Raw genomic sequence first — 25,775 nt, forward strand, 5'->3', positions numbered from 1 at the left:
TTTTTGTTTTCTCATAGCGTAATCTAACATCACTGGCGGATCCATGTGTTGGGGGGGGGGGTGAAGGGGTCACTCCCTACTCCATTATTTCGGATCCTCTAGTATAACATGAGCACGCTGCAATCCAAAGTTCAAAGTTCAATGTGAGGTTAGAAGGTATCTTTCTCTCTCTCTCTCTCTCTCTCTCTCTCTCTCTCTCTCTCTCTCTCTCACACACACACAGCGCGCGCGCGTTCATTGAAGAAATGCCTGTCCAATTGATCCCATTAGGTAATGACCCCTCTGTCTCACTTCTGCGAAGACATTAAACATTGATCGATTTGATTGGTTGTTGACCTTTTGATACATTTTATTGACTTGTCTGTTGGGAATAACAAAAACATTTGGCAAGGTAACGTTCATATTTGTTTCATCATTTCGTGTAGTGTTGAGACTTGAGATAGAACAATGTTGGACAAACTACGGCCCGCGGGCATATTCCGGCACAGTGAAAGCTTCTATTCAGCCGTAATAATAATTACAAAATTGTGTTTATAGCAGTAAAGTTCCAAGGTAAAATCTATTTATTGACGATATCTGGGATTAAAAAAAAAACAAACTTGTTCACGGGGTTAAATTTACTGACGGTTTCGAAGAAAGATTACAAGTTTTGGACTTAGGAAGATAACATGGAAACTTCATGGCCAATACTGAAGAAGATTTCTAGACGTCAATGCAATTAAACTCCATACGAAGAGTTGCAAAACAACAGCTAATTGGTTGGAGTACGACGAAAGGACAAGTTAATATCACCGCGATTTGGCGTGGGGGGGGGGGGGGGAAGCAGTGTAATTAAATTATCATTATTAAAAGGAAGTGTTTTCCCTTATCACTGTCCAAGAGAGAGAGAGAGAGAGAGAGAGAGAGAGAGGGAAAGAGAAAGAGAGGCAAATTTCCCCTACTTGTGATTGAGCTTTTTTAGTGTTATATTTCTCGCCCCACTTGAAATGGCATGGCTCAGAACTAGTAACATTAAATTCCACACATAAAATACTAATCAAACAATTCCCTTTTAATATCATCTCTAGATTATGATTAACGGCTTTAAAGCCATCAAGCAATCAAAGCCCACGAAGGAAGGATTATGGACTACACACATAATGTGGGCTCGTTTTATGGCTTTCTTCGATAAGACTGCCATTGTCTATGAAACATTCCGGAGACACAGAGGCAAACATTATCATAGGCAGCTGCTGACAGATTCGTAGAGGCTGATATGTTGGAAAAGTTGATAGGTTGTACTTTCGGGATTGAGGATGATAGATTGTAGAGGCTGATATGTTGTAGAGGCTGTTAGGTTGAAGAGACTGATAGGTTGTAGAGGCTGTTAGGTTGAAGAGACTGATAGGTTGAAGAGACTGATAGGTTGTAGAGACTGATAGGTTGAAGAGACTGATAGGTTGTAGAGGCTGTTAGGTTGAAGAGACTGATAGGTTGAAGAGACTGATAGGTTGTAGAGACTGATAGGTTGAAGAGACTGATAGGTTGTAGAGACTGATAGGTTGAAGAGACTGATAGGTTGTAGAGACTGATAGGTTGAAGAGACTGATAGGTTGTAGAGACTGTTAGGTTGTAGAGGCTGTTAGGTTGAAGAGGCTGTTAGGTTGTAGAGGCTGTTAGGTTGAAGAGACTGATAGGTTGTAGAGGCTGTTAGGTTGAAGAGACTGTTAGGTTGTAGAGGCTGTTAGGTTGAAGAGACTGATAGGTTGTAGAGGCTGTTAGGTTGAAGAGACTGATAGGTTGTAGAGGCTGTTAGGTTGAAGAGACTGATAGGTTGTAGAGGCTGTTAGGTTGTAGAGGCTGTTAGGTTGAAGAGACTGATAGGTTGTAGAGGCTGTTAGGTTGTAGAGACTGATAGGTTGTAGAGGCTGTTAGGTTGTAGAGGCTGTTAGGTTGAAGAGACTGTTAGGTTGTAGAGACTGATAGGTTGTAGAGGCTGTTAGTTTGAAGAGACTGATAGGTTGAAGAGACTGATAGGTTGTAGAGGCTGTTAGGTTGTAGAGGCTGATAGGTTGTAGAGGCTGTTAGGTTGTAGAGACTGATAGGTTGTAGAGGCTGTTAGGTTGAAGAGACTGATAGGTTGTAGAGGCTGTTAGGTTGTAGAGACTGATAGGTTGTAGAGGCTGTTAGGTTGTAGAGGCTGTTAGGTTGAAGAGACTGATAGGTTGTAGAGGCTGTTAGGTTGAAGAGACTGTTAGGTTGTAGAGACTGATAGGTTGTAGAGGCTGTTAGGTTGAAGAGACTGATAGGTTGTAGAGGCTGTTAGGTTGTAGAGACTGATAGGTTGAAGAGGTTGATAGACTGTAGAGACTGGCAGGTTGTTGAGGAGGATAGATTGTAGCGACTGTTAGCTTGTAGAAGATGACAGATTGTAGCGACTGTTAGATTGTAGAAGATGACAGATTGTAGCGACTGTTAGCTTGTAGAAGATGATAGATTGTAGCGACTGTTAGCTTGTAGAAGATGACAGATTGTAGCGACTGTTAGCTTGTAGAAGATGACAGATTGTAGCGACTGTTAGCTTGTAGAAGATGATAGATTGTAGCGACTGTTAGATTGTAGAAGATGACAGATTGTAGCGACTGTTAGATTGTAGAAGATGACAGATTGTAGCGACTGTTAGCTTGTAGAAGATGACAGATTGTAGCGACTGTTAGCTTGTAGAAGATGACAGATTGTAGCGACTGTTAGCTTGTAGAAGATGACAGATTGTAGCGACTGTTAGCGTGTAGAAGATGACAGATTGTAGCGATTGTTAGTTTGTACAAGATGACAGATTGTAGCGACTGTTAGCTTGTAGAAGATGACAGATTGTAGCTACTGTTAGCTTGTAGAAGATGACAGATTGTAGCGACTGTTAGATTGTAGAAGATGACAGATTGTAGCTACTGTTAGCTTGTAGAAGATGACAGATTGTAGCGATTGTTAGTTTGTACAAGATGACAGATTGTAGCGACTGTTAGCTTGTAGAAGATGACAGATTGTAGCTACTGTTAGCTTGTAGAAGATGACAGATTGTAGCGACTGTTAGATTGTAGAAGATGACAGATTGTAGCTACTGTTAGATTGTAGAAGATGACAGATTGTAGCTACTGTTAGCTTGTAGAAGATGACAGATTGTAGCGACTGTTAGCTTGTAGAAGATGACAGATTGTAGCTACTGTTAGCTTGTAGAAGATGACAGATTGTAGCGACTGTTAGCTTGTAGAAGATGACAGATTGTAGCGACTGTTAGCTTGTAGAAGATGACAGATTGTAGCTACTGTTAGCTTGTAGAAGATGACAGATTGTAGCGACTCTTAGATTGTAGAGAATAATAATATGTAGAGAATATGAAGTCGCAGAGGTTGGTGTCGTAAAGAAGACCACGTGACTGGCTTCTGGTTTGGATTTGAATGATTTCTTGAAGTGATCTGAACTTCAATAATCTGAACAAGACACTGTAATAGCGGGTCGATTATGTACGTGTCAAGGTCATGTAGTTAAAAAAAAAACGTTTTTTACTTTGCGACAAACATTTTTCATAATTGTGTACCAATTCTAATTTATTATATCAATTAGTCATTCATTAATAAATACCTATAAGTGGCACAATTTAAGAAAATAAAAGGGCCAGTATGGAGATCGAACCCACGTTATTCGAGTTGTCAGCACGACGCTCTAACTTAACGATCCGGCCGTACAACAGTCAAACATAAATATATAGACCTAGTTCTATAAATAGCATCTATTTGGATCCAAAAATACAATGACCACCATTTTGTTTTCTTCATATTTTCGACGTTAGGAAAACAAGTTTAATAAATGCAATAATTAATGTAGCAATTTATCGAACATTTAAATGCAATGAGTTGTCACGCAGCGCGAGTTTATGTGCGACATTTTAGCTCCACTAGATACTGAAAAGTTGTCAACATATATGCTAAAAATGTTGGGTTTTTACTGACTTGGACTAAAGTGTGAACTAAGAGTATGACTGGAGAAAATGTTGGTTTCAAACAATGAACACATTTTAGAAACACATTTTCCTATTAAAAACTCATTTCTGACTGCCCTATACAGTCTGCAGACATTATTTCAGGAGAGTGCTAGCAGGAGTCCAGACACGCGCTGTTGCTACAATAGCCAGCTCACACTGTCCACATCACTAGGAAACCATCGGGCGATTTGAATAAACACATGTCCCAGTGGAGGTGGAATAACTATGTCAGAGCATGCACGCGCTCACAAATACTGAAAGGAAGGGGGTGGGGAGAGACAGGGGGAAGGGAAGGACTATGAGAAGGGGGGAACACGGATTAATTATATATGTCATTGGCTTCTATCCCCACTATAGAGTTATGTGCCTTGACACCCGTTACTGGAGGCCCTTCTCTCATGCTCTTCAGTCTCTCTTACTCGGCACCCCTCCTCCTCTTTTTTGCATTTGTATGTGTGTGTGTGGGTGTATCCTCCCTATTAGCTACCCCAATACAAAATGAAGAGAATATAAATGTGCACTGCGCCCCACGAGAGGATGATACACCCCCCCCCCCTCCGGCTCTTCTTCCCGCTCGTTGATGGTCTGACAGTGTCCCGGATGTCGAACTGGTAGATATTCATGAACATGACAGTATCCGCTCCACCAGCGGTCCTTAGTTCTTTGTCCTAGGGGTACAACCATCTATGCATATCATCTGAGAGGCAAAGCGAATGAGGATGTTACGCCAAGAGGGTGCGTCGGGTAACTCAAGAAATTTGATGAGTTTGGCGGCAAACAATTTTGACATTTTGGAAGATTTTTTAAAACCCCACTGACCTTTGCTCTCTCCACACAACTGCACACCTGCATTTCAATGGACGATGATCCCACTGTTTTACGTGTACACTTTCTTCTGCTGTTGTAAGAACATATTTTGAGGACCGCTTAAAGAACCTTCCCGTCAACTCATTCAGCTCTCACAAGAAGCAGAAGATAGTGTAGATCCAAGAATTCCCTAATTGTGATCCGCGGGCTACTAGTACTACGTGGGTGCTGAATAGATCTTCCTCATCTACTACACATTGACTATAGATTGACTATAGATTGACTAATTCAAGTAATTCTTTAGCAAAGGCAGAAATAAAAGTATTTGATCCTGTTTGTACCATACTTAATGAAGCTTAAAATGTGAGTCGACTTTGAACAAAAATATTTGAATCTCACATTACTGAATCTATGCCAGTTCACTTAATCCTGTGCGCGATTTATTCCAGAAAAGCTGCTTCGATATTGACGACATTTAGTAGTCTTCTTGTATTTTTCATAAGGTTATATCCAATCACTCTGTCCGGTACTACATTCGTACACGTTATTTCTGTCACACTTATTCCTGAATTAATTTGAAACTTTATACCCAGTGTTTCCCAAATTTTGTTTCCTTAACGGAGCACTTTGTGTTTCAATGACAAAAACCAATATCAAAAGTCGATTATATATATTATATTATATTATATTTATATGTTTTATATTCTATTATGATTTTATATATAAAAATAAACTATAAATAAAGACTTTTTCTTTAAATTTTTACACTGTAAAATAAATTCTCATATTTTGCAGCAACATTTAGGGAAATCCTAGATGTATAAAATGTTTATGGAAACCCTGGAATGAATGATATTTTAGATTGGTTGCTGTTATAAAATTAATGAGGGGGTGGGGAGTAGTGTGGTTCATCTTTACGACCTAATTCACGTGACTCACTAGCTAGATGTCAGTTCGGAGATGTCTTACTGGCCTAGTCAGTTTGGAGTGTCAGTGAAATAAAAAAAAAATAAGCGCCATTAATTAGTTTAAAAAGAAAACATTTCTTTTGTGTGTGTGTTTTTTTACCCAAGTCTTTTATTGAACGCCACACTGAAAATTTTTTATTTTCCCTTTCAAATGTGATATTTAATATCCACGAAATATAAAATTTTTAAAGTCTAGAGAATTTTTTTGTATTCCCACCCCCTTCTCACACACTTGTGCTCTCATGAATCCCCCTCCCTCTCTCTCTCACAAACACACGTATATAAACACACACACAAAGAGGTATCCAAATAGATGTCTGATGAAAGATGTCATAAAACAACTCACTTTGTGAAGTAAGATGTTTCATGTCAGCAATTGTTCAAATATTTGAACACTTCCTCAGTCTTACACACAATGCCCGAGTTTGGTTTTTCAAGTTTCAAGTTTTCAGAAGTTTTGAGGGGGCAGATTGTTCTGCGTCACGAGCCAGATATGGTCCGCGGGCCGTATTTTGGGCAACACTCAATAATAATATTTTGTTTTTACAATTTTTAAATAAAAATTATAATGTATTATACTCTATTTTTCTGTGTTTGTACGCATGTACATCTTTGCCACCCAGTAGAAAACTGTGACTTTACATTATGAGACTATTGAAACGTCAACAAGCAATGCAGCATTGTTATCAGTAGTGGATTGACTCTTGAAACATGACACAGATGGAATCTCAGACAACTGGCACGACGTCAGAATTTAACAGATACTAAAATTTCTCCGTTACAAAAGTGGCCGAAGTTTTTGATACCTAAAAGATACGGGATGCACTAACATATGTATGTAAACCGATGCAGACTAAAGGAGAAAATGTAAGAATCACATATTAAAACCACTAAGGAACAAAGTCTCGGCCTTGTTTGGTGACCTTGGTATTCAGTGCAATTCCAACATATATATATACGCACTAACCATAAGTTATATCAATTGTATGAAGACCCACCAATAGTGAACGAAATAAAAAAGAACAGACTACGTTGGGCAGGTCACCTTGAAAGAATGTCAGATAACAGAGGAGCGAAAATCGTATACAGACAAAAACCAAAAGGCAGGCGACCCAAAGGCAGACCCCGAATGCGATGGATTGATGATGGATGGCTGCCTGGTCGTGCGGTTTGCGCGCTGGACTGTCGTTCAGATTTATCGATGGTCCAGGGTTCAAACCCTGCCCGCTCCCATCCCCCGTCGTCCTGCGGGAGGTTTGGACTAGGAAGTAATTATCTTCAACTCTGAAGGAACATCCGAAACATGTAAAACATTTTTACAAAGGGAAGCAGATCTGCATCAGCTTGGGGTTAGGGCGTGAAGACAAAAGGCCCAGGGGAGATCTGAATGGAAGGATGTGTTGAAGTTGGCCAGAGCCCTCCATGGGCTGTGGGATGGATGGATGGATATATATATATATTATAAAGTTTGTAGGGCCGTTATAGAAGTATTGCTAATGTACTCAGTGTAAATATAAACATTTACTACTGTAAGGGTAGCCACGTGAAAAAATATAATAAGCATAAATATAAGAACCCCATGAATAGATAATTTACTTGGTACATGAATAGTTCACGTAGTCATATTATAGCTAGTCTATTTGAACTATGGTTCTGGAAATTTCATAGATTGCTAGCCATATATTTCATTGTAACTTTATAGTTTAATTATCGTGAGGACTTGAGAATAGAGAAGTGGTAATTTTTTGGTAAGCATGTTATAACATTTCTTTAGGTTAAAATCTCTAGTCTGTATGCCAGCATGAAGTTTGGTAGAATTGAATACAGATAAGGTATGTAACTCACGTGATAAACTACGGTGTTGGGATGTGCCATCCAGAGACTTTACTTCTGTTGTTAGTTTAATCCTGTTGCCAACTGTACATATCTCGTATAGCTGCCAACTAGAGAGGTAAAAAACGATGTAGCTTCAAGTCGTGACTTGCACTGTAGGGCACACGTTGCTCACAGAGACGGCATGGTGTGGACGTTTCCAGTCAAGTACTTGACTATTTGGCGTGTGAGCATAGGCTGGGGCATGGTCTTCTGAAGTGGATTGTGTTGTATGAAGTGGCACAGACTAGTCGAGCTATACAAAGCACTTACTCACATATAGATATACACAGAGATGACACAATACACACCGGAAGTCTACACTACAACCGAAACACTCTACCATTGTCAAGTGCTTCTGTGTGCTTGGGGGCGTGGTTAGACTATATAATATATACAACCGATTAGTTTCAAAAAGTTACTTTTAATATCTGGTTGTACGAACATTGTGGCCTACATTAGAGTGTATGAAATCAAGGTCATTCAGTTTCCCGTGATTAACTTTTCCTTTAACAACAGCAGAGTTCAAGGCATGAATGACATGCTAGCTCTAACCAGTACTAGTCATCAAGTTTGTTTTTTGTTTTGTTTTTTAAACTAGACTCAAGTATTTTAACCCAAGCAAATATCCAGATTTTATTTCCTACATCTGAATGAAATCAAAATGATATTTGACGTTTCGTTAATGCACGTCTAACAAATTGTATTCGAGTCAAGTATTTTACCCCTTCAGAATGCAACCAATCCAAAGACGTACAATCTTACCAATACATAGAACTATTTAGATACCAGCAAAGAGTATCTATACCCCTTTGATTTTAAAATAAGAAATTACTATACAACAAGGTAAAATATATTATTTTGAAATTACATTACTTAAAAAAAAAGAGAAAAAGAATTTTCCATAAGGATCAATAAAGCAGTCTTAGTCTCTTAGTCTTATTCATTATTTGTAGTCTATAAAACTTACTTTGATATCTAGTTTTCACATTTACCATAAAGAAAGACTTGTGTGTGAGTTTAAAGGAAGCGGGTGAATGTAATTGAATTGGGTCACGATGTGTATCTTGTAGTAACAGAATACTGTGGGCATCCTATGAACTTTTATTGTTTAAGATGTTTTGTTTTCCTGGGAGGAAAATGAGTCATTCGTTAATGAACAAGAGAGCGAGAGAGAGAGTATTTATAGACAAGTACTGGTCAAAATTAAATTTATACCTGTTAAAACGACTTGACATAAAATTATGAAAGAGTTGTGCACATGTCTTCTATCAACTCACTCTGTCTTATATCAGCTCACTCTGTCTTATATCAGCTCACTCTGTCTGTCTGGTAAAAAGTTTGTACACGTTATTTCTTCCAGACCAGATCTCGGATTAAGGTGAACTTTTTGCACACTTATTTCTTTGACCTGACAACACAAGAATCAATTTAAAAAATAACCAATTAGCTAATTAACTGTTGGTAATTAATTATTTTGTTTGGTATCGAACAACGGAAAGAAATTTTATTTGACAGATGTGATGATATAAGTTGAATTAGTCTCTTTATACTTTGCTTTTATGTTTGAAACCAACAACAGATAACTATAAAACCTTCAACTTTCATAAGCACTTCTCTGGTATAGTGGTTAGTGTGATAGCTTGAGGAGGCTAATGCTATCGAGTTCAAATTAAGGTCGTTCAACTTATATATATATATATATCATGGGCGTAGCCAGGATTTTTCTTCGGGGGGGGGGGGGTTTGGGGGGGTGAATTTCCCCCCCCCCCCGCGAAAAAAAAAATTATATGTATTTATGTGTGTGTGTGTACATAATCCTTATTACATTCTGACCCTTCATTCTTTTGGAAGACGTTTATTGTGCCCTAGAATAGGTTCTTCCATGAGTTAGTGGAAAAATTTTAGATTCCCCGACATAACTAGCAAAGGGGTCTGGGGGAGCGCTAGGAGATCCCCCAGCGCGGGGCGAAGCCCCGCCGCCAAGCACTATTTCTGATATTGAAAACCAACAAAATGCATATTCTGAGGTATCTACAGTGCATTTTCCTGCTATTAAAAATTTCTATTTCAAAAACCTAATGTGCTATTCTTACTGACTTAGACCCTCCCTCGTCGTTCGGCGCATTTGCCATCAAGCTGTTTCCATAAAATTGTAGACTGCCCGCCATTACTAGCAAGGGGGTCTGGGGGAGCGCTAGGAGCTCCCCAGCGCGGGGCGAAGCCCCGCCGCCAAGCACTATTTCTGGTATTGAAAGCCAACAAAATGCATATTCTGAGGTATCTACACTGCATTTTCCTGCTATTAGAAAGTTTTATTTCAAAAACCTAATGTGCTATTCTTACTGACTTAGACCCTCCCACGCCGTTCGGAGCATTTGACGTCAATCTGTTTCCATAAAAATCTGTCACTGGTAATGTCTGAAGCCTCTTCCCACCTACCATGAGGACCTCCATGAATGAGTGGCGTCAAGTTGTACTAGGATATCATTGCAACTCTTCTTATGCGTAATTCATTTTGTCAGAGAACATGTCCCGCAAACCTCATGCGTCGTTCTCTCACAATCTTACTAAGGGGTCGACTCCCAGTTCGGCATAGGATTTCCTTGATTTAGACCAGATCTCTATAACTGACTCCTAAAATCTGTCTTAGCCATCTTTGTTGAGCTACATTTAGTGTTTTTCGATTTCGGTAGATGACTATTCACTGCAGTTTATTAATGGAGCCCTGCCACTGGTAAAAATGTGTAACCTCTCTTGAATACGCTCTTGGAATTAAGTGACTGTAGTTTGCTTTAGATTTTATATCGAAAAGAGAAGTTTTATTGTCAAAATCTTCTGTTGGGGCATTTCTACCTCAAAATGCTCTGTAGGGGGATCTTAGACTCAAAACCATCTGGAGGGGTTTTAAACTTTAAAAAAAAGCCATCTGTAGAAGAAGGGTTTAAACTCAAAACCCCCGATTGGCTTGGCTACGCTCAAATAATTTTAGTGTGTAATTTGCTTTTTTTTATATTGAAGATGTATTTTTAGCACCAAACCCCTCCGAATGGGGGTTTAAACTCAAAACCCCTATCGGCAACGCTCATAACATTTTGAGTGCGTAATTTGCTTTTTTCTTACACTGAAGATGTATTTTTTATCCTCAAACCCCCCTGGCGGGGGGTTTAAACTCAAAACCACTTTGACTACTCTCATAGATTTTAGAGTGAGTAATTTTCTTTTATTTATATTGAAGAGGTACTTTTTAGTTTCAAACCCCTTAGACTACACTCATAACATTTTTAATGTTTAATTTGCTTTGTTTTTATTATTAAAGAGGTATTTTGTACCTTCAAACCCCGCTGAAGTGAGGTTTAAACTCAAAACTGAGTCAAAACCCATTTAGCTACGCTCATAACATTTTGAGTGCGTAATTAGCTTTTTTTTTATATTAAAGAGGGGGTTTATCGTAAATTTTAGACGGGGTTTTAAAATCAAAATCTTCCTTAACTGTGCTCTTGGAATTAGGGGATTTTCGTTTGCATTTTTGTTTGTTTTGTTTTATAGAAGAGGGGGAGTTAACTGCAAAACCCCAGGTAGGGGGTTTAAAACTCAAAACCCCTGGTAGGGGGTTTTAAACTCAAAACCCCTAGTAGGGGTTTTTAAACTCGAAACTCTCTGGTAGGGGTTTTAAACTCGAACCCCCCTGGTAGGGGTTTTTAAACTCGAACCCCCCTGGTAGGGGTTTTTAAACTCGAGCCCCCCTGGTAGGGGGTTTTAAACTCAAAACCCCTATGGTTGTGCTGGGGAAAGTGATGGTTTAGTATTAAAATCTCACCTAAAATAAACAAAATCAAAGCAAAAAATCAGTCACTAAATTCCGACTCCCCCCCTTCGGGGGGGGGGATTTCATTTCGGGGGGGGTTTGAACCCCCAAACCCCCCCCCCCCTGGCTACGCCCATGATATATATATATAATGCATTTAAAAAGCGATCACGGTTATATTCACCCATATAACTCCCCCCCCCCTCTTTCTCCCTCCCCCCTTCGGCGTCGGCTACCTGAGGCTCGAGAGCCACACGCGGCTCTTTGGATGTGAAGCTGCGGCTCTTTAGTTTCATAAGCAAATATTATTTATTTTATCGAGAAAAAAAAAAACATTTAAAAATCGTTCTGAATCGATTAACGAGGAATAGACACCGATTCTATCTTTTAGCGTTTTGTACTGGCTATTCACCGCACCCCTTCCCCGTGACACGTCACTGTCGACAGTCTATGGACGCTCTCGAATGACGCCGTTTCTATGTAGGTTTTTATTCACTTTTCAACGCAGGACTATTTGGCGTCTTCACCACGTGCTTTGGCTGTGACGTAGAGTTTGTTGTTTTAACTAGAAGAGTTAGAAACCCATTATCTTCTCAAAGTTGTGTATTGTCACGTCACGTAAGCGCTTCAAAGTCATATAGTTGAAAACTGAAATGATATGTATTTAGAGTAATTGTGTGTATTAATCTCGAGACAAAAAGAGCAGATAGAACTAGACAGGACATGTTCAGAGACGCTAGGTAGGAAGGAAGAGACGCTTAGAGAGAAGACTCGACGACCTTTTTCCCTTGTAAATAAACGTTGGAAAGGTTTGAAGAGCGTATCTTAGTTCTTTCAAGAGCGTCTGTAGAGCCGAGCAGCTGTGGGAACATGTGATGGCATCATTCTGACCGGAGCATAACAAAACAAACTTGTTTATTTGTCACTAGGGTATCTTTAGAACCAAATAATGGGGTAGAAAGGTCGTAGATGAAAATTGTTTACAAGTTAGTTTAAAATTGAAAAACAAAAAAATAAAGAGACAACAACGATTCTTCGGAGCAAAATAAACCACGAAATGATATTCTTACGTTTCACTACATAATAGACCAAGAAGCGCTTTGTGCCCAAACATTTGCGGTCGAAATAGTTGAGGTCATGAATTCGTTAGGGGGGCGCGTTGGCTGAGTGGTAAAAGGTTCGAATCCTAGTGAAGACTGGGATTTTTAACTTCGGGATCTTTGGGCGCCTCTGAGTCCACCTAGGTACCTGACATTAGTTGGGGAAAGTAATGGTGGTTGGTCGTCGTGCTGGCCACATGCCAATCTCGTTAACCATGGGCCACAGAAACAGATGGCCTTAGCATCATCAGCTCTACAGATCGCAAGGTCTGAAAGGGATACTTTTCTCTTTTACTTTATGAATTTGGTAATCAAGATTGTTAACAGCAATTATTCATCTAGCCAACCAACATACCAGCCAACCATCACCATCCATCCAACCAACCACAGCCAACATACCAGCCAACCATCACCATCCATCCAACCAACCACAGCCAACATACCAACCAACCACAACCACCCAAACATCACCAACCATCCATCAATCCAACCAACCACAACCAACCTACCAAACAACCACAACCAACATATCCACCAACCAGCCAACCACCCATTCATACAGCCAACCAACAAGAACCAACTATCTATCCAACCACAACCAATCATAAAAAAAAATATCTATCTAGCCAACCAACCACATCCAACATAGCAGCCAACCATCACCATCCATCCAACCAACCAACCACAACTACTACTTTAATCTTTTACTATATGAATTTGGTAATCAAGATTGTTAACAGCATTTTGTCAAAAGCACTCTACCATCGTCAGTTGAAAGAATTCTTAACAAAATGTAGACTGAGCATTTCGACCTCCTTCTTTACAATAAAGTGTGATGGCTTTTCAAAGGTAAGGTGTTGAAACGTTTGGCTTTGTGCTAGAATGAAATAAATATATTCCTGAATAAAAAAGGCATCCCCCTAAATTAGACAACGACAACTAAATATATATGAGCTTGATATCACTTGATAGACAGATACACACAGAGATAACAGCCTAACGTGACCAGTTTGTTCGAATCCCACCACGTGACCATATCCTCATCGTAATTCACAGCAGATAAGTGTAAACTCCATCAAGGGATAACATTTGGCAGATGTGAAATAACTTTCTACTTCCTGACCTGTACACAAGATCTTTCATCCGTTAACATGATCATGTTGTGCACATTAGCACTTCCCCTCTCTTGTGTGTTTGTGTGTGTGTGAGTGCGTGTGTGTGTTTACAATAGATCTCAAAGTGAGCTATTAAACATCAACTTGTCTCCACTAGAGGAGAGGTTTCAAGAAGTGATCTTACTTCCCCTTACTGCCTTGCATAAAGAGCGTATAAGATTATTCCCCCTCAAAGTATTGATGTAACGGAGCATCAGGTTAGAGGAAAACATTTCTTGGCAGCAAATGTCGCGAAACTTCCGTAAAGACAAAGTAACTTGAATATCACACGAGAGAGCGAGGCTCTTAGATCTAGATTCTAGTTGAAGTGAATAATACGGCGATTTTTTTTCTGTAATGTTTTATCTTGTGTTTCTTGAAACAAAAATCCCCCCACCCCCCAAAAAACATTAAATACATGGTATGAGCTATCGATCTAAAACATTTGTTAAATGTACAACATGGCCGTCACAGAAACTCTTCAAATATTTTAATTTGATCTCAAAATCATTTTCAACACAATTCTGTCCAGATCACAGGACACTCCTTAGGAAATGGTAACCGACATATATCAGTACAAGGAAATTGAAAGTAGCACACATTTCATGAATTCATGAATTATGGACAGTCAGATAGAAGCATGAGTAGTGGAACAGCGAGGAGCAGACATCCTCCACTGAACATAGTCACCTTGTTGAGTCCACTAGACATAGTCACCTTGTTGGGTCCACTGAACATAGTCACCTTGTTGAGTCCACTAGACATAGTCACCCTGTTGAGTCCACTGAACATAGTTACCCTGTTGAGTCCACTGAACATAGTCACCCTGTTGAGTCCACTGAACATAGTTGAGTCCACTGAACATAGTCGCCCTGTTGAGTCCACTGAACATAGTCGCCCTGTTGAGTCCACTGAACATAGTCGCCCTGTTGAGTCCACTGAACATAGTCACCCTGTTGAGTCCACTGAACATAGTCGCCCTGTTGAGTCCACTGAACATAGTCACCCTGTTGAGTCCACTGAACATAGTCGCCCTGTTGAGTCCACTGAACATAGTCGCCCTGTTGAGTCCACTGAACATAGTCGCCCTGTTGAGTCCACTGAACATAGTCGCCCTGTTGAGTCCACTGAACATAGTCACCCTGTTGAGTCCACTGAACATAGTCGCCCTGTTGAGTCCACTGAACATAGTCGCCCTGTTGAGTCCACTGAACATAGTCGCCCTGTTGAGTCCACTGAACATAGTCACCCTGTTGAGTCCACTGAACATAGTCACCCTGTTGAGTCCACTGAACATAGTCGCCCTGTTGAGTCCACTGAACATAGTCACCCTGTTGAGTCCACTGAACATAGTCACCCTGTTGAGTCCACTGAACATAGTCACCCTGTTGAGTCCACTGAACATAGTCACCCTGTTGAGTCCACTGAACATAGTCACCCTGTTGAGTCCACTGAACATAGTCACCCTGTTGAGTCCACTGAACATAGTTAAGTCCACTGAACATAGTCACCCTGTTGAGTCCACTGAACATAGTCACCCTGTTGAGTCCACTGAACATAGTTGAGTCCACTGAACATAGTCGCCCTGTTGAGTCCACTGAACATAGTCGCCCTGTTGAGTCCACTGAACATAGTCACCCTGTTGAGTCCACTGAACATAGTCACCCTGTTGAGTCCACTGAACATAGTCGCCCTGTTGAGTCCACTGAACATAGTCGCCCTGTTGAGTCCACTGAACATAGTCACCCTGTTGAGTCCACTGAACATAGTCACCCTGTTGAGTCCACTGAACATAGTCACCCTGTTGAGTCCACTGAACATAGTTGAGTCCACTGAACATAGTCGCCCTGTTGAGTCCACTGAACATAGTCGCCCTGTTGAGTCCACTGAACATAGTCACCCTGTTGAGTCCACTGAACATAGTCACCCTGTTGAGTCCACTGAACATAGTTGAGTCCACTGAACATAGTCGCCCTGTTGAGTCCACTGAACATAGTCGCCCTGTTGAGTCCACTGAACATAGTCGCCCTGTTGAGTCCACTGAACATAGTCACCCTGTTGAGTGCAATGACTTTCTTGAAGACACCCAACCTTTTCTACCACTATACTCTTACTATACACCCAAAGATTGATGAGCTCCAGTTATTTTCCCTACAGTCAGAACTGAACAATTTCACGTCTACTTTCACACATGGACTCGCCTCTCCAGCCAGTAATGAGAAATTAATCACCGCCTACTCCCAACGTTTGAATGTTTTCACTCGTACATCTAGTTCTAATAGCAATTGAAACAGAACAATAAGTTCTTTTGAGCCAAATCTTTTTTCTTTCAACTTTTTGTTTTTTAACTTTGATTCAATGACGTCAAAGTCTCAATACAGCGTGTTAATCTTGGATTCACATTTTATTTACCACTCTAACCCCGCCCCATGGCTTTTCTTTAGCATCTTTTTTAAAATCTTTGTAATTTCAACTTCTGATGAGAAGTATTGAATTGAAAAAAAAAAAAGTTTTGTTACGGCGCTATTCGTTGTATTTGTATGTTGCTAATTTTTGTTACGGTGTTTTAACTTTTGTTTTTATGTTGCTAATTCTTATTATGGTATTTTAAATTTTTAAAGTCTTTGTAATTTCAACGTCTGCTGAGAAGTATTTATTTTTAAAAACTTTTTGTTACGGTTCTATTTATTGTATTCTTATGTTGCTAATTTTTGTTATGGTGTTTTAAATTTTGTTATGTTGCTAATTTTTTTTAACGTTTTATTTATTTTGATAACTTTTGTTTTAGTGTTGTTAATATTTGTATAGTGATCAGAAACGCTGGATGCATTCCGCTGAAGAATACTGTGCACCCTGTGCCATTAACTAAAGCATTCGATTTTAGATCGATATCAATCTACACGGTCTCAGACATCGCTGACTAGACTTGGGTTACTACAAAATTTAACAAAACAAATATAATGACCCACAACAAAATGATAATTGTACAACAAACAGAAAACATTTTCCTAACAAAAATCTCTGACAAGTTATTTTCTGAATGAGCTTGCTGATACAAGCCATCACACATACTCTTTTTAGTGAACTTGTTGATATAACCATCACAAACTTTATTTTTAGTGAACTTGTTGATACAAACCATCACAAACTTTATTTTTAGTGAACTTGTTGATATAACCATCACAAACTTTATTTTTAGTGAACTTGTTGATACAAACCATCACAAACTTTATTTTTAGTGAACTTGTTGATACAAACCATCACAAACTTTATTTTTAGTGAACTTGTTGATATAACCATCACAAACTTTATTTTTAGTGAACTTGTTGATATAACCATCACAAACTTTATTTTTAGTGAACTTGTTGATACAAACCATCACAAACTTTATTTTTAGTGAACTTGTTGATATAACCATCACAAACTTTATTTTAGTGAACTTGTTGATATAACCATCACAAACTTTATTTTTAGTGAACTTGTTGATATAACCATCACAAACTTTATTTTAGTGAACTTGTTGATATAACCATCACAAACTTTATTTTTAGTGAACTTGTTGATATAACCATCACAAACTTTATTTTAGTGAACTTGTTGATATAACCATCACAAACTTTATTTTTAGTGAACTTGTTGATATAACCATCACAAACTTTATTTTAGTGAACTTGTTGATATAACCATCACAAACTTTATTTTAGTGAACTTGTTGATATAATCATCACAAACTTTATTTTTAGTGAACTTGTTGATACAAACCATCACAAACTTTATTTTAGTGAACTTGTTGATATAACCATCACAAACTTTATTTTTAGTGAACTTGTTGATACAAACCATCACAAACTTTATTTTAGTGAACTTGTTGATATAACCATCACAAACTTTATTTTTAGTGAACTTGTTGATATAACCATCACAAACTTTATTTTAGTGAACTTGTTGATATAACCATCACAAACTTTATTTTAGTGAACTTGTTGATATAACCATCACAAACTTTATTTTTAGTGAACTTGTTGATATAACCATCACAAACTTTATTTTTAGTGAACTTGTTGATACAAACCATCACAAACTTTATTTTTAGTGAACTTGTTGATACAAACCATCACAAACTTTATTTTTAGTGAACTTGTTGATATAACCATCACAAACTTTATTTTTTAGTGAACTTGTTGATATAACCATCACAAACTTTATTTTAGTGAACTTGTTGATATAACCATCACAAACTTCATTTTAGTGAACTTGTTGATATAACCATCACAAACTTTATTTTTAGTGAACTTGTTGATATAACCATCACAAACTTTATTTTTAGTGAACTTGTTGATACAAACCATCACAAACTTTATTTTAGTGAACTTGTTGCTATAACCATCACAAACTTTATTTTAGTGAACTTGTTGATATAACCATCACAAACTTTATATTTTTAGTGAACTTGTTGATATAACCATCACAAACTTTATTTTTAGTGAACTTGTTGATATAACCATCACAAACTTTATTTTAGTGAACTTGTTGATATAACCATCACAAACTTTATTTTAGTGAACTTGTTGATATAACCATCACAAACTTTATTTTAGTGAACTTGTTGATATAACCATCACAAACTTTATTTTAGTGAACTTGTTGATATAACCATCACAAACTTTATTTTAGTGAACTTGTTGCTATAACCATCACAAACTTTATTTTAGTGAACTTGTTGATATAACCATCACAAACTTTATATTTTTAGTGAACTTGTTGATATAACCATCACAAACTTTATTTTTAGTGAACTTGTTGATATAACCATCACAAACTTTATTTTAGTGAACTTGTTGATATAACCATCACAAACTTTATTTTAGTGAACTTGTTGATATAACCATCACAAACTTTATTTTAGTGAACTTGTTGATATAACCATCACAAACTTTATTTTAGTGAACTTGTTGATATAACCATCACAAACTTTATTTTTAGTGAACTTGTTGATATAACCATCACAAACTTTATTTTAGTGAACTTGTTGATAAAACCATCACAAACCTGGAACACGTACCACGGCGGCCCTCGAATAATTCTTGAAAGTTTTTTTGTGTTAATATAAAATAATAATAATTAGGATAGTTTGTCTTAATGATAAAATCGTAGGTAACTACTGAGGGTCATTGGTACACTCGCATTGCCTTACTCAAAGTCACATTTGCATGTTATTTGTATCAATGGAATAGCACAAACCCACTTTGAAGTTGTTTTTTAATTACATCATTACAAATGCTGGTACATGCATTGAATAAATCACATTGAATTTTATTGAGTAAACAACAAACATATTGTAGACAAAGAACTGGATTCTCAGACCATAGATCAAGTAGTTTATATAACTTGGGAATGTAGTCAGTGTATCAGGTGGAACAGATGAAGACTTTAAACGTCCTATAAATCTAGCGCGTCAGACATTGACACACCTAAAACCAACCTGAAAGTGTCCCCACACCTAGCAAGACTAAAATAAGAATCTGTAACTCTAATGTCAAGGCTGTCCTACTGTATGGTTCTGAAACATGGAGAACAACTGAAGCAACAACAAAAACGTACAGACCTTCATCAACAGATGCCTGAGAAATATCTTAAACATACACTGGTATGACAAAGTAGAAAACACCAAACTGTGGGATATAGGTGGACAGAGAAATATAGAGGTGCAGATCTTAGAGAGAAAGTGGAGATGGATTGGTCACACCCTTAGAAAAGATACCAACAACAGAGCTAGACAGGCCTTAGAGTGGAACCCCCAGGACACAAGACGAGAAAGAGCTGGGAAGCCATTAAAAATCTAGCAAGAGACCGTGGAGAGTGGCATGTTTTTACTGAGGCCCTATGTTCCACGAGGCAAGATTATGAGGATAGGAATTGATCTCATTGAATCAACACATCATATAGAGCTTACCAAGTTCATTGAATGAACAATAAAGATTTGTGAGCTTACCAAGTTCATTGAATGCACAATAAAGATTTGTGAGCTTACCAAGTTCATTGAATGAACAATAAAGATTTGTGAGCTTACCAAGTTCATTGAATGAACAATAAAGATTTGTGAGCTTACCAAGTTCATTGAATGCACAATAAAGATTTGTGAGCTTACCAAGTTCATTGAATGAACAATAAAGATTTGTGAGCTTACCAAGTTCATTGAATGCACAATAAAGATTTGTGAGCTTACCAAGTTCATTGAATGAACAATAAAGATTTGTGAGCTTACCAAGTTCATTGAATGAACAATAAAGATTTGTGAGCTTACCAAGTTCATTGAATGAACAATAAAGATATGTGAGCTTACCATGATCTTTGAATAGCCTGCAGCTAAATATGTTTATAGACTTTAGAAAATAAAACATAAAAAATATTTAAGCCACGTTTAAGTTATCTTCTATAAGTGTGTATGTTAAATCATTGCACCGGCACAGAACTGACCATTTCAAACGCTCTTTTGACTTTCAATTTAATTTGTTAAGTACAAAAGTCTACCTTTATAGTTTAATTAACTTTCTGTATTTTTAACTAAATAGACCATCTAAGCACATTAGAGCTATGTTGGCCCATATCAATGTTTCTCAAATTTTGACAGGTAACGCCCTCGCCCCCCTTTTAACCAAAAAAAAAAAAAACTTTTGCGATTCTTTAGACAGAAAGCTAGGAAGTCTGTGGGAACGCTCTTTGCTCATTCTTTGGAGTTTCATTCCCAAGATGTCTACAACGCACTAGTTCTTCCAGTAAGAAGAGCGCAGGGCCAATAATTTAAATTTTATATAACGAAAGAGTAGAATGAGTGAATATTGAATTGTGAGAGACATTCGAGGCAGTAAGGTGTGTACGTTTGTTATAGACTTGATCTTTTTTTTTTTTGCTTGATTAATACTCATATGAATATATATCTACAGTTCAAGTATAACATATTTTTTGCACTTGTTTAAAAAAAAGACCCCCTACGGATCCTCCATATATGCATGTGGCGCCTCTAGAAGAGCGCCCTAAAATTTTGAGAAACGCTTTGCCCCCAAAACATGGTAGTTTGTTGCTACATACTTTAGTGACTCCCCACCCCCTTCCTTTTCCTCTTTGACTAATAGTCATGGGACTAAGGAACTAATTAAACTGATGGGCATGTTTTCACCAAGGTGGACTATTTCAGATCGATCGAGTCAACCTGTACACTGATAACAGACGCCCTGAAATCGATAGCAATGCTAGCCAGGATAATGGAACAAATGCGGTAATAGTCACTGACCCAAGTATTGTTTCAGAGACCACGGGCAATAAGGACAGCGCTTGCAGTGATAAATACGAATACACCGACACACCAGAATTGGTTTGATAATCCTATTAGGTTCTACCTCAATTCAACACCATCAATACTTATGTTTTTTTTTTTTTGTTTTCGTAAAGTAGGCCTGTTTGGTTTTAATTCTAAAATCATATAAATGGGACACAGTAAAAAAAAGTTGTTTTAGAGAATTCGTTGGTGTTTTTTTTTAGGAATAGAATTCTAAAACAAAAAGTATACGTTTATCTGTTCGTTGTGGACCATTTGTCGACTGAGTAGATCCTTCTGTCAGGGTCTGACTAAATATAAAAAACGGCACTGGAACTACCAAACAATCGAGCCTTATGTAGTTTGTTAAGAGATTGAAACTTATCAGAAGCACGGAACTAGAGTACAGGCTTTTCCGCTATTGCAAGGAAATGTTTTAACATTCACTGTGCAGTCTGTAAAGGATCTTTTAGAAAAGGTAAAGCATTAACCAATCACATGTTGTTGTTTTTTAATAAGAGAATATTATATAAGCTTAAAATATGTCTTTCAAAGCGTTCCGTTCGGCGGCGGCTTCAAAGGCCCATTGGATATTATCAGTGGCGTAGTTAGGGATTCGGGTGACCTCTTATGGGCCCCTAAATTTTGACATTCAACATCACTTCTGTGGCCTCCTTCAGTCACGACTATGGACCATTTCAAGAAAATGAGATGATGCCTGGGCATTAGCTGTGCTCGGAAAGATGTCGCCCGCACATCATTTCCCCTCCCCTACACGCAGCTGATGTATCCAAAGGAACGGCAAGTGCCGATACAGTTTGGGGTCAGCGGCGTCGCAGGTTTTGCCAGGGTTATAGCACTGGGTGCTGCACACTGCCAAGGGTAGCCAGCTCCAGATTTTTCCTCATGATTGTGTATAGCTGAAGGGCAGCAGAGCTTTGAATTCAGAGTTTTCCTTCTCCTAGGTGGGTAGCCAGCCATGCCTACGAGCCCCACCTGCCCGAGGCTTACTGGTTAAGGCGCCATTTACTCGCCTTTGCCCCTTCTGCTGTTAGTTCGACATCATGACATGAAATTATGGCGTAATATTTAATGTAAAAAAAATTTCGGACACTCACTTGGGGGCCACCTCGAGTTTGGACCCCCCCCCCCTTCTCCCCCAACACTAGTTATGCCACTGGATACTATCTACACGGCCTTTCCGCCCCTGGCATTTGTTATGATATTATAGTTAGCTTGACGCTACAAGTTCAAGAGTGTATTAAGGCCTTTGCTCTTAACGTTGTCTTAGATACAGTATAAAAAGTGTTTTTATACATACAGTATAAAAGTTCTTTTTATACTTTTTTAAAATTAATTAATTTAAATTATATAAACTATTTGTCTGTGACAATATCGGATCACAAAAAATGATGTCTGTGAGTTGGTAGAAGCAGCCACGACGTCTACCACATGGTTATCACGTGCCATAACTCTGCTGTCAAATGTTTAAAGTAGCGAGAACTTGAGGCACAAGTCCACCAGTTGGATCAAAACATTAACTGATTGTTCAAGGGCCGACAATCAATGGCTGATAAGGCTGGAAGGAGGGAGCAGAAGTATCCTCGCATGTAAGATGGCGCGCTCAAAGGCGGTGTAAATCTTATCAACGGGTTATGATACTTGGTTGCTGCCATGGCAACGAAATGCACTTTCTTGTGATTTGTTTGGTTATTAAAAAAAAGTTCTGGTCAGGGGAATCGTTCGATAATTTGTAATGAAGACCAACGAATAGAAAAAAAAAATTAAACCATCATAAAAAGAAAGAGTTTCCAAACTTCACATATTTCCGTGTAAAGAGATGTACAGCATTATTCCAATCAAGTAAAGGCAGGCAATAATATATATTTGTATACTCCTGTCGGAGGCGGCCTTAGTAGTGCGCGGGGCCCTGAGCGAGTGTCAAATCAGGGCCACGAATAGTGTAAAATGGGCTGACAATGACAAAAGATTCCCTTTATCGTGGGGCGCCCTAGACGCGGAGGCTAGTGGCGGTTGCCCCAATCGCCACCCCTTAAGGCCGCCTCTGCACTCCTGTTACACTTTGTAGTGTGACTTTTACTTTTGAAAAAATGTGACAATATCTTATAGAATTTGAAATTTTCAATCAATTGTCATTTCTTGTTAACCTCAAGATGACATTTGGGGCAGTGCAGAACTCAGAACTCTTTAGTAAAGGGACGTATGTATAATATCACTAGCTTGGTGGAACTCGCTTACAAGAATAGTCAAGAATCAAGTCTCTGTTGTATTGATTTCTATTCGACTAGAAGACTAGACCAATCTAAGAGCATTAATTAAAACTTCGTCAGCGACTGATTTCAATGTTTCACAATGCTGTTTGTTGTAACCGGTCGTTGACTTGTAGCACCAAACTGCTGGTAGACAACTAAACTGTTGTAGGCGTTAAATATTTTAACTAATAAAAAACTTCAAATTACTTGAATAACTTCCTTTTGTGAACAAAACTAAATATAACTTTGTTTATAATATAAGCAAAATTAACTTGTAATAAAATGAAATAAATGCAGTAGACCTTAGTAATAATATATCTAACAAAATCTCAAAACAATAACGCAACCTTTCAGTCTTACGTTCTGGAGTCGTCTCCTATGACTAAGTGACGACAATGCCACCTATGTTGCATCATTCACAACCATTCTCTAACCTCTTCCCAACGTCATTGCACGTGCGTCTACACACACATACACACACACACCATAACACTCTTTATAATGGGTTAAGTGATCAAATCTGATCAAGTAGAGAGACTAGTGACTGCCTAGTTTATGATTTCCAATTTAAATCTGATTCTGTCCAGTCTTACTTGATTCCTGACACGTTTCGGAGACAAATGGCCTAGTTTTTAAATTACTTTTTTTTTTCTGCCCCCACGACGTCCTCGTTAATCTTTGTATAGGAGAGCTTTACATCCCAAGTACACATAAGCACATGAGAAAATTTAGATCAGTGATTCCCAAAGTGGTATATAGACCCCCAGGGGCCTACGAAGACTTCCAATGGATCTGCGAGAGTGAAAAAAATAATTTGGGGTCTATGATATGTAAATGGGAGTCTACGATAGCGATTCTCGTTTATGCTTGTCGAGACTGACAATTGTATTCCCCATTAATGGAAATAACTCATACACACACACACATGATTTGTATCTTAATCAGTTCAATTTTAACCTTGTCAATGTAATTTTTATATTTTTAAATGTCGACATCGTATTTAATGAAATATCCTAACTGTGCCTACATGAACTAACATTAAACATGGTCGCATCCAAAAGGAAGTATAGATAGTACAGAGTTGGTTCCTTTCAATTTGGCTTCATTCCTTCCTTCCTTTGATGCAACCAAGTTTTAAGTAATGAACGCCAAGAAACCATCTAAACTGGTGGATCATTCGAGACGCTAACACCGTAATAAAATAGATAAAGATTTTAAATACTTTCGAACACTGAAAGATAAAGTTCAGAACAGACTCAGGGTGAACAAAATGTTCGCTTCAACATAACAAAGTGAAGATGTTTATTTGTGATCATCTTACAATACCTCTACTTAGAGCAGATCTGGAAAACCGCAAACTATAAGCGAAACATTGCTTTTCTCAGACATTGAAGAAGTTTTAAAAACTGTTTTACACAAACCTGGATCTGATTTCAACATAATTTCTATAAGCAACAATATAGTTCTAAGTGTATTGGTGAAGTAGGTTATGGTATTGAAAACTGCAAACCAGGGCCGGTCCTAACGAATGCCAAGTCTGGGTAGGGATAAGAATAATATCAAAATTTAGATTTTGTATTAGAATAAATTGCAGTAAATTTGTATTAAAAGAAAGCTGACAATGCGTTTTTTAAATCACTTTTGTCTATTTTTCAGGAGATTTTATGAGTTTTCAGATTTTAATAATTTCAGGAGATTTCCAGGACTTTTTTTGTGTAAACCTATATTTTGCTATTTCAGAAGATTTCCAGGAGGCCTTGGAAAATCAGGAGGCCGCGGAAACCCTGTTATTATATATAAGTTATAATGGTTTAATTTAATAATTTACACCTACAATTAGCGAGGGGCCTATGAAAGTCCGGGGCTCACTGCGGTCGCATAGGTTGCAGTGGCCTAAGGCCGGCCCTGCTGCAAACAACATATTTCTCTCTACATCTGGACGTGTTAATCTTTACTGATAATGAATGGATGACTGCCTGATGACTGCCTGGTCGTGCGGTTTTAGCGCTGGACTGTCTTTCGGATTTATCGATGGTCTCGGGTTCAAGCCCTTACCACTCCCATCCCCCGTCGTCCAGCGTCTTCCACTCTGAAGAAACATCCGAAACATGTAAAATATTTTACAATGAAGCATTATTATTGGCATATGTTGCTTTTTATTATGAATGAAGAAATCCACGAAGAACTTTTGACCGAGAACTTTTATCACTGAAGTAATGAAGTGGTAGTCCTAATCTATTTCCCAGCTAACAGGTGAATCTCAGGTGATAATATAAATTTGATAAAAATGACGTCCATAATCCCAGTTTCTCTTGAGAGAGTTTAATTAATAAAGCAAAACATTGGACGGGCGAATTTCGCACATTTCCAAATTTAAAAAGTCAAACTGTCAGGAAGATGATGTTCTGAATTATGTTGAACATTTGAATAGCATCTATTTCGATACTCATCCAAGGTTTG

The 25,775-nt window shown here is 38.2% G+C and overlaps 1 protein-coding gene across 6 annotated transcripts in view; it reads right to left on the reverse strand.

Annotated features, from left to right (window-relative positions):
• Positions 1–25,775, reverse strand: part of LOC106066013 (RNA binding protein fox-1 homolog 2-like) — a 142,157-nt gene that overhangs the window by 109,557 nt on the left and 6,825 nt on the right. The window contains exon 1 of one of the 6 annotated variants that reach the window (XM_013224980.2): positions 7,639–7,889. The exons of the other annotated variants lie outside the window; for them this stretch is intronic. Coding sequence (XP_013080434.1) covers positions 7,639–7,668 — 30 coding nt within the window. The 5' untranslated portion in view covers positions 7,669–7,889. Of the gene's footprint in view, positions 1–7,638; positions 7,890–25,775 lie in introns of those variants that run through there. 6 annotated transcript variants of the gene reach the window in all.

Source organism: Biomphalaria glabrata, chromosome 2 (genome assembly GCF_947242115.1).
Source record: "Biomphalaria glabrata chromosome 2, xgBioGlab47.1, whole genome shotgun sequence".
NCBI lineage: Eukaryota > Metazoa > Mollusca > Gastropoda > Planorbidae > Biomphalaria > Biomphalaria glabrata.